The sequence below is a fragment of the Phoenix dactylifera genome, chromosome 14, assembly GCF_009389715.1.
Source record: "Phoenix dactylifera cultivar Barhee BC4 chromosome 14, palm_55x_up_171113_PBpolish2nd_filt_p, whole genome shotgun sequence".
In the NCBI taxonomy this organism is placed as follows: Eukaryota; Viridiplantae; Streptophyta; class Magnoliopsida; order Arecales; family Arecaceae; genus Phoenix; species Phoenix dactylifera.
The window spans coordinates 11,524,164-11,534,008 of NC_052405.1; the positions used below are offsets into that span (position 1 = coordinate 11,524,164).

Here is a 9,845-nt window from a genome sequence, read left to right on the forward strand (position 1 = left end):
TACTCTACAATAAATGGAAAAATCAACACAAAAGAAACACGCGTGCATGTTGCTTGTGGCCATGAAGTGTTATACACGTCCAATTATTCAGTGAAGAAAATCTAATAACAGTGTCGTGTGTGGCTGCAAGCGACATGAGAATGCTTTCATATAATTAAGCATGCGGCTATTCGATTGGTAAATCTATAGCTGCTTACGACCGCGAAACGACAAATGAATGCCTTTACGTTATAACGAATGCGATAATTCAGGAAACTGAATCTAGGGTTAACTTATGGCGTCGACGAAACAACAGTCGAACATTGTCGCATTGTAATCCCACAAATACGACAAGTTATCAGCAAACAATAACCTAATTACGATATTAACATGCTAATCATGCACTTGAATCATAATACATATTCTAATTGGATTCTACATTACATTACCTTTTAAGCCCGATATTTCGGCAACCGTTATCAGAATCAACCGACATTTCGATTCATCTCGATCGCGATAAGAGTTCTAAAGAAATTGGAAATAACTAGGGCATTCTAAATATTGGCCAACATATAGAAACAAAAATGTTAATATTTAACTCAATATATTTAAGAAAACAAAAACAAACTACCATTCTAATGCAGGCAAAATTAGAAAAATCTTTATTTATATATTTACTATATTGACCGCAAATTGTTAAATACATCAAGTCATACAATACTTGAAACAATGAGTGTTAATATAAATATATACACACACATACATATGTTTCGTATCGGTGAGTGTAACTTTCCATTGCAAACCGACACTTGAAGTGAGTTGGAAAGGTGATTAGCTTAATTAAAAGTGTAACCGAAAAGGGATAAGATAAGTACAACAGTAGAGCGTTTAAAGTAAGAGCGGTGTGCATGGAGACAGAAGAGGAGCTCGAGTTGGAACGAAAGAGCCAAAGATCTGATGGAAAGAAGTCGAGGATCGTTGAGAGGATAAGTTCGTCATTTGAAGATAGCTTCATGGTGCCGTCTGCTTTTTTGACACCTGAAGGCTTCTCGTCGGAATCGAGGCCACGCTCCAACCGCGCCAACTTATTTCCTCCTCTACCCTTCCAAATTACCGAGCTGCCCACGACTTAAGTTTCAACTGTTACACTCTTACACCGTCCATGCTTTTTTATCTCGTTCTCTTCCTACAAAGTAACCATGCTATTAATGGTGTTTTTATGACTACACAAATAGCTGTTATTTACATGCATGGTAAGGAGACACTACTGCACATAGTTGAATTGATGGAAGATATTAACATCACTTGCAAGATTGCGTTACATCGAAAAATCTCATTTTTTCTAATTCATGCATGAGGACTGGAGCATCTTGCTTATTAGCACCGGGTTTTATTTTCTAAAGATGTAGAACATTGCCATGATAGTATGCTCTATATATTTATTAAATAACTAAAAAAATATTATATAATAAAAAATTTGTTAACTTGTTGTAAACAATCTAAAACTTAAACAAACAATTTTAGACATGGACTGAGCGCTCATTTTTTTTGAGGATGTTCATATTTTATGTGATAATGGTAGCCATAACATATTTTCGAAAGGAAGGCAGGAAAATTTATTTCTGTTGTCACATACAAACTCTGAGTTCTTTGCCTGCATCGAGACAAAATGCAAAAAGTGATTTACCATGGTTGACAGCTTTCTTGTTCTGTAGTACAAGGGGCAACTTTGTCACACGAAGTTCACCAAGCTCAGGGCACTTTGGTACCCTCCCTCATGCAACCCTATACTTATACCACTCCGCCTGGCCTCTCCGCTGCACCATTGCCTTCTTTGAGCAGAAGAGAGAGTTCGAGGGAGAGAGCGAGCGGAGAGGGAGAGGGAGAGGGAGAGGGAGAGAGCGAGCGGAGAGGGAGAATTTTAGGGGGGGAGAAGTTTAGAGAGAGACAGGGAGAGATGTCGGACGAGGTGGTCGTGAACGTCGACAGCTTGGTAGCCAAGGCCGCAGCGGCCCTTGAGGCCGGGAATGGTGCCGGCGGCGACGGCGGAGTTGGCAGCGGGGCCGCTGCTTCGCTGATGCTGGCGCCGGAAGGCGGAGTTCCGGAGATAAAGATCTTCATCGAGAGCCCGGGGGCTAGCGCCAGCGGAACCAAGAACGACAGCGTGGTGCAGTGCAAAATTTGCCATGACGAAGGGCTGGAAAGCGAGATGGAAACGCCCTGCGGCTGCGCTGGTACCATAAAGGTATCATTTTTATCTCTTCTGTCTCTAGATCTCAACTATTGGTAAAAGTTGGTGCTTTGAATCGTTTTCCGGAGCCTGATTTCTTTTCTTCTTGTTGGCATTTCGAATTTATCGCCTTTTCTCGGATTATTGATTTGTTGCGTTCGCATTGTTTCGCTTCTTGCTTCATAAAATTGGGTGCAAGAAAGGTGCTTTTTTTGATTTCTTTTATAAAGATTGCTTCTTTTTTTCTTTTTTGATGAAGATATTTTTATGGATCCATTACTCTAGCTAGCTTGTGTTGATCACGAGAAGTTTTCTTCTCTCTGCTTATAGTCAAGCAGTTGTTTGCTTTGTTTTGGAACCTAGGAGGACTTGCATTCAGTCCTTCTCTCTCTAGACTCTAGCTTGCTTGCTCGCTCTCGCTCTCTCTCCCCTCCCTCTCTCCTACCAAATTTTTATACTGTTTTTCTTCGGGGTTAATTTATACCATTATTCCTTTTGTTTAATTTTGTCTATGGGTACCACATCAGAGCTGCATGGAGTATACTGAGAATTGTTTTCTATAAAACAAAGGTTTATTTGTTTATTTCATTTGTTTTAAGTTTTGATTCCTCTGAAGGAATGCATGTCAGCAATTTAACGATCTGGATCCGTTAAATGCTTGTTGTTTGTAGTCGGGATGTTTTATTTGAGATTTTATCTCTCCAGTTGATACATTGAAAGTAACTCATTTGATTGTCATTTGAATCGAGACAACCTTAAATGTATGCCAGATTTCACATTACTCCCTGCAAATTATGGAATGCATGACCGTGGTTTAGAATTCTTCATTAATTCCTTATTTGGCATTTGTTGTTGTTAATATTATATCTGATATTTTGATTTTTTTCTGGTCGATACATCGAAAGAATTACATTCGTTGTGGTTCACTCAATTTGATAGAGCCTTAAAAATATACTTAGTTTAATGCTAAATCCCCAAAGTTGGAATGCATGTCAGTAGTTAATTTAGTGTTTTTATTTGTTGTTGATTGTCGGATAATTTATTTTTGAGATCCTAATTTTGCTTACTTGATCCTTTAAAGCTATTCTTGTGATTGTGATTCATATGATTGTATAGATCTTAGATGTATACTAGTTTCATGTTAGTTGCTCCAAACTCTAAAATGCATATCAATGGTTTAGTGTTATTAATTCTTTGTTTGTCGTTTGTTGTCGGAAATTTTGTATTTGAAATATCATCCTAATGATTGACATTTCAGAAGTAATTCTTTTGATTGAGGTTTATTTGGTCTGATAGATCCTTAAAGACATCACTTGATTTTAGTATTTCAAATTAGTCCTCCAATATTCTGGAAATACACATCAATCATTTATCATTCCCCATTCTATTTTTGTCATTTATTTTTGGCAATGTTGCATCTGAGATATTGCAATTGATATGTTGAAAGTTGTTGTTTTGATGAGGTTCACTTCATTTGGTAGAGTCTTACACATCTATTTCACTTTACATTAATCCCTCCAAAATTTTGGAATTTCATTCCATTGGTTTATTATTCTTCATTCGATTTTTGTCGTTTGTTGTCGGAACTGTTATATCAAAGATACTATATTTTTGGATGATGCTTTTAGAAATAATTCTTTTATTGAAGTTCGTTAATTTGATAGAGCCTCAAACATATAGTTCAATTCATATTAATTCCTCCAACATTTTGGAATTGGATATCAGTGTTGTTCATCCTTTAGTTGTTATTTGTTGCCAAAAAAAAAAAATCACATTTGAGATTTTATAAAAAGGTGGCCTAGTGCACGAGGTTTCTACTATCGCAGGGTCTGGGAAGGATCAAAAATATGCATTCTTACCCCCACATGCAGAGAGGCTGCTTCTATGTTTCGAATCTATGACACTCAGTTTGCATGGAGCAACTATACCATTGCACGAAAGCTCACCCTCGCATTTGAGATTTAATCCCTCTACTTTATCCTTCTTAGGTGAAACTTAATTTAGTCCATGGAGTTTGATCAAAGGGCATGATCCTCCACAATATTCCATTTCACCTATCCCTCATCTCCATTTAGTCCCTTCAATCTTTATTATTCGAATCCTTCTTTGAGAAACTCATTTTCAATTTTCAGCCATATCTAGTTTGCTTCCTTCCTCGATCTCAACTTGCTCGATGATGCATGCTTTCCCTTCTAACACTAATTATGCATTGCATTCCTCACTAGTACGGCGCACCATTTTTCTCACAAGCAATTCTTACATCAGAGAAGTCATTTGTCATGGTGGTCGTGGTAGCAAATTACCACCACCTCACACTGTCTTCGATGAGCTTCATCAACTTGCATGGACTGCTCGCTTCATCAACTTGCTCAATGATGCATGCTTCCCCTTCTAACACTAATTTTCATTGCATTCCTCACTAGTATGTTGCACCAATATTCTTCTCACACGCAATTCTTAGATCAGAGAAGTCATTTGTCATGGTGGTCGTGCTAGCAAATTACCACCACCTCATGCTGTTCTCGATGAGCTTCATCCACTTGCTTGTAGAATTTAGAGCATGTGTATGTTTGAGTTTTTTTTTGCCTTACTTGCTTTTAAAGATGAAAACCTGTTGATCTGATAATCGAATTCTTTCTGCTCCTGCAGTTTTCACATAGGAAGTGCGTCCAGAAATGGTGTGATCTCAAAGGAGATATTATTTGCGAAATTTGCCACCAGGTTTTTTTAAACTGATGTTCCTGTCCTCTATCTATCTCTCTCTCTCTTTGAGTGGGGTGGAGTGAGGGGCCATGTTAGTTGTAGCTTTCTCTTCTAATGCTTCAAAAGCTTGTTCCTTATCGACTGTTTTAAAATTCAAAATGTTGTCAGTATTTATATTTGTGTTCTTATTAGAAGGCCCTTTTGAGTTCTTGCTATTTAGGCATTTTAGCGACTTAATTAACAAGAGTTCTGTTAGCATGGCTAATGTTTTCTTTCCTTTTTCTTGGAGAAAAATTAATAAGGCTGATGTTAACCTACAATGTTTTTCTGTTTTGTTAAATTGGCAACTGTGCCACATATTCTAAATTTAAAACCAGATTTATTGAAAAAATAAGCTGCAGTATCACTCATGCTTCCCTGAATTTGTACATACAAATTGCGATTTTCCTATTCATGGAATTGTTCCTAAAATTTTTACTGATAGCAGATGTTGTATTTTCTTTTTTTTACTCATTTACCTTAAAAATTAGACACTTTTGTAAATCTGTGACATGGCTTTCAGAATTATCTCTAAGAAAAGTAATACATGGCAAAATAACATAAAAAAATCAAATTCTTAAAGTTTCACCACCAGTTTATGTGTTCTGAACAAAAATACAGAGAAGAGATTGTAGAAGTATCATACAAGTGTCATTGCTTGATGTGCTCTGTAAAGCACTCATGGAAAATATATCCTAATTGCTTTTGTTTAATAGGAATATCGCCCAAATTATTCTGTTGCTCCAGAGAGTGAGACTAACCGCAGGTATGTTTTAGCATCCCTTATCCTTTCCTGCTTTCCTTTAAATTCCATCCAAAATGCCTTTTTGTCTGTAAATGCATCAGAGTTACTGCTGAATTCTCCTTTTCTATGATATGTAGGAGTACCGATTTTCTTTGTTTGCGGACTTGAAGATTTATCAGTTAAATATTTGTGGTCATGCACTTCTTATATAGTTAATTGAGTTCCTAGGCTAAAATCATTTCTGGTAACCTTAATTCTTTTAGAGGAAGCAATCTTGGTGTTGGCTTGTTTATTGGTTGTTAGAACATTTTCTTGTCTATTGCCACCGCTAGAGGGTGAATAAACGTTATTTATGTCAAATGACTGAAATTTTGGTTGAAACATCAATTTAAAGACTAAGTTGCAAATTTAGGGGAATTTATTGAGCTCTAAGTACTTTCTCTCTCCCCCTTTCACACTACACACACATGTAGAGGATAATTTCCCACATTATCTATAAATCATTGGAAGTAGATAAATTTTGGCATTGACTTCCTAACATGTAAACCATGCTTTCTATTTTTTTTCTAAGGCTTGAATATCTAATTCAAAGTAACAGAAGAAGGGTATCAGAGAAAAATGATGTGGAATACTCCATAGAAATATATTGATTAAGCAAAGATGCAAATGTTTTCTGCACCATTAATTTTGTGCTTTTCATAGATAAGAGTTTGCAAAACATAATGTTTAATCGCAGCCAAAATAGTAATAAACTAATTATAACGGTTTTTTGATAACAAGATAACCTGAATGTTGGTTTTTTGGCTTAGTAGGGCCGCCCATGATGGGCTAACCCGACAAAAATCATCTAACATTTGAATTGAAAGAGAGAATAGTTGAAAGAAAGAAGAAACTACCAGGTAGTTTCTCCCTCTCTCCCTCTCTCATCTGCGCACCATTCATGTCCAGACTTCTGTCCTAGAGAAATTTTTAAGTGTTTTAGAGAGAGAAACGTGAAGAAACAACTTCCTTTCATCCTTTTTTTTTCTTGCACCATAAGCATTTGAACAATGATTTTTGTGTTCTTTCCATTGTGATTGAACACTGGACCGTGAGCATATTCTAGAAGTGGATAGACTTGTGGTTCAACCCCCTGATCTTGGGAATTTCACTTTGGCACTCTTTCAAAGTAATTCATGAAACTTAAAATTCTATTTATTTATTTATTTATTTTGTATGTTATCACTAAGAATACTATAAATGTTTTCCAAAGTCATTACCATGTATTATAATGGATAAGATAAGTGTGATTAAGTCATGTAGCAGTTGGCTCAGATTGCAACTTTAATGTAATGATCATGAATCAGAGCCTTTATTTCTAGCTACTTTTGTCCACGGTTTGTTTTAGCAAGTCATTTCCACTTTGCAGAGCTCTCTCTCATGCTCCAGAGAAGAACATAAGATTACCTTTAATACTGACTCATCCTGGGTGTGAACTTCCCTTTGCATTTTATGGCGTTTTGGAAGGAATATTCTTATGCAGCAGGAGTTACAGGACTAAAATCTTTACATTGTTCTTCAGTTCTCCTTGGGTTGGCTTTAACTTAGTTTTCTTCCTGCGATAAGGAAAATATACATTAGCTCCTCTATTCCAGAGATACCTTTATTAAGGAGGAGGAAGCCTAAGTTTCATTGCCAAATATCCCACAAGTTAGCAATAATGCTTGAGGCATGGGCATAATGCTTTGGTTATCAAAACACCAACCTGTTTTCGGAAAACTGGGAAAGCATTAGTTGGAAAAGTGATGCTTATACTTGCCCACAGTAAGATGCCCTCTCCATGAGGTTGTAATGTAGCCAAAGCAAGAGATTCAATTACTTTGGCATTTAATCAGCCTAGCATTTAGGTCAACATAATCTAGCTGATATGTGAGCTGTGTGATCCTATTGTTTGGCATGCATGATGTATGCAGAAATCAAGAAATTTTTGGCAGACTGCTCTGCGTAAATTATAATCTTCCATATTTGGTGTGAACACCATCGGAAGACCAGTTGGATCGATAACTGTGACCATCAAAATGTACATTTTACTGTCTTGAAAGGCCTGAAAAGTACTAAATAAATGTCAAAAATACATACACTAGAGCTCTCTACTTGTTCTATCTCAGATTAGAGCTCTTCAACCATATACTAGTAATCTGTCAAGTTACATTGCTTTAATGCTCCATTAACATGAAAAACACATTTTCTACTTTAAAGTTATCATGCAGTCATGGTTATTTTTGAAGCAGCCTTGACATTTTCTGGTTTACCATTTTATCTTAAGATCAAATTTGGACTCCAGGCTCAATAATGCACGTTTTCTGGCCTTTTCTGCTGGTGCTGAGAATGATTTCGTGCCATCAGACTCTGAGGATGAGGAAAGTGACCGTGGCGTCAGCTGCTTCAGATCTGCAGGCTTCGTTGTAAGATAAAATTTCTCTTCACCAACACTTCATTTTCCTTAGAATTGTTTGAGTCCCTAAAAATCTGATGATTTTGTACAGGTGATGGTGCTTCTGTTTATTCGCCACCTCTTAATGATTATTGTCGACACCGGACTCGTGCAGGACCCATCATCAAAGTACTTTAAAGTAAGTGAGGTCAAAGTGCCTGATGTTTATGGTGATGGGTATTTACTGTCTTCATGATATTTAAATGGGATGCAAACTTAGACTTACTTAACATAAACATTTCATTTACCAGATGAAGGTTTGTCACATAATTTTGAATAGTTAAGAAAATTGATCTGTGCTCAAGAAAAATCTCTTATTATATAGGTTTAACTTCAATTCTTCTGTAATCTTACTTCCCTTCCAACTTCTTAGATGAAATCCATTTTTCTTTATTGGAGTCCTTGTCTGAATTGTAAAGAATGTTTTACAAAAAAAAGGTAAAAAATGATTCTTGAAGTCATACTCTTCATGTCATCATACTCTTTCCCTACTCCATTTTCTGAAAACCACATGTTAAAATTTCATGTGATACATGTGTTAAGTTTGTCATTTAAAATTGTTGTACTATAAGAATAAACAGGAATCAATTGATTATTACAATAATCATTGGCTTACATTTCTCCATCTGGTTGGCACCTAATACTTCTTTTTTTCAATATCTTTTTCTTTTTGAGCTATGTACATATTCATGCTTGTATCTGTATGTTGTGTGTGGAAACTTACAATGTCTATGTGAATAGTGACAATAGCTATCTTGAACTTACAGATGTTTGTTGATTTCGCTGGCTTTCTTTTGCCAGCCTATGTGCTCCTAAGGTCACTTTGCCTTATCCAGTGGCGTCGATGGCGTCGATGGCATCGGGTATGGTTTAGATCCAACTGGTGGAATTTTTTTATTTCTTTCTTTTATCTTTTGCGTACAAAACAGTATGAATTGCTGCATTACTGGGTGCTCTTAATGAACCTTGGCTATTTCAAACATTGGGAATATAGAGGCATGAACTTTGAATCAAACAACCATTTGCTTTAACACATGCAAAAAAAAAACACTCGCAGAAGCACATATGGGAGGAAAACTTACAAAAAGTCAAGCAAAATGGGGAAAAAAAAGAAAGAATAAAAAAAATAATGATGCTTGAGGTGCTGTGGGATCAAAACTATGGAATTCAAACAGTAAAAACGTGCATTCGCATTCATATGTTATATTAAAGTAATAAACTCATTGTTGTAAACCACTGAGCTAAGAATTCTAATGTATTCATGAAAAGATGGAGCTCAGTCTAACTAGGGCCAAGGGAATTGGTCGTCTACAAGTCCTATCATTATATCATTTCTGAAATTTGAAGCAATTGGTTAACACAATCTCATTTTGTGCTTCTCATGCAGGTCCGCTACTGAAGCAGGGGAGACGGGAAATTTCTGAGTGTATGTGCATGTTTACTTTTGCTCTATGCTGGTTTATCTGCTGTCCTTTGGTTGCTTCGTTTTGTGGTTGGTTGGTTTTGTTGTTGGTTGTCCTGTGGTTGCTTGGTTTCTGTTATCCACCCTTGTTGAGCTTGTAAATGCTGCTCTCTTGATAAAGAGAGATGGTGTAAATAAGGAGCAGATACTGGAACTCCCGTAGTTCATTGCACCAGTTTATATTATTTCGTATCATTTTCCTTGGACCATGGAA

The 9,845-nt window shown here is 36.4% G+C and overlaps 1 protein-coding gene across 2 annotated transcripts; it reads left to right on the forward strand.

The window, feature by feature from the left end:
- The first annotated feature begins 1,849 nt into the window (after positions 1 to 1,849).
- Positions 1,850 to 9,845, forward strand: LOC103715377 (E3 ubiquitin-protein ligase MARCHF8-like). Of its 2 annotated transcripts, none has more exons than XM_039133696.1 (7): positions 1,850 to 2,224; positions 4,859 to 4,930; positions 5,668 to 5,717; positions 8,002 to 8,140; positions 8,222 to 8,308; positions 8,937 to 9,032; positions 9,557 to 9,845. In XM_039133696.1, exons 1-7 carry the CDS (start codon positions 1,937 to 1,939, stop codon positions 9,566 to 9,568), a joined length of 744 nt encoding a protein of 247 aa, XP_038989624.1. In that variant the 5' UTR covers positions 1,850 to 1,936; the 3' UTR covers positions 9,569 to 9,845. The 2 variants fall into 2 exon arrangements, with proteins under 2 accessions (XP_038989624.1, XP_008801207.2); XM_008802985.3 differs by having other exon boundaries at positions 1,853 to 2,224; positions 8,020 to 8,140.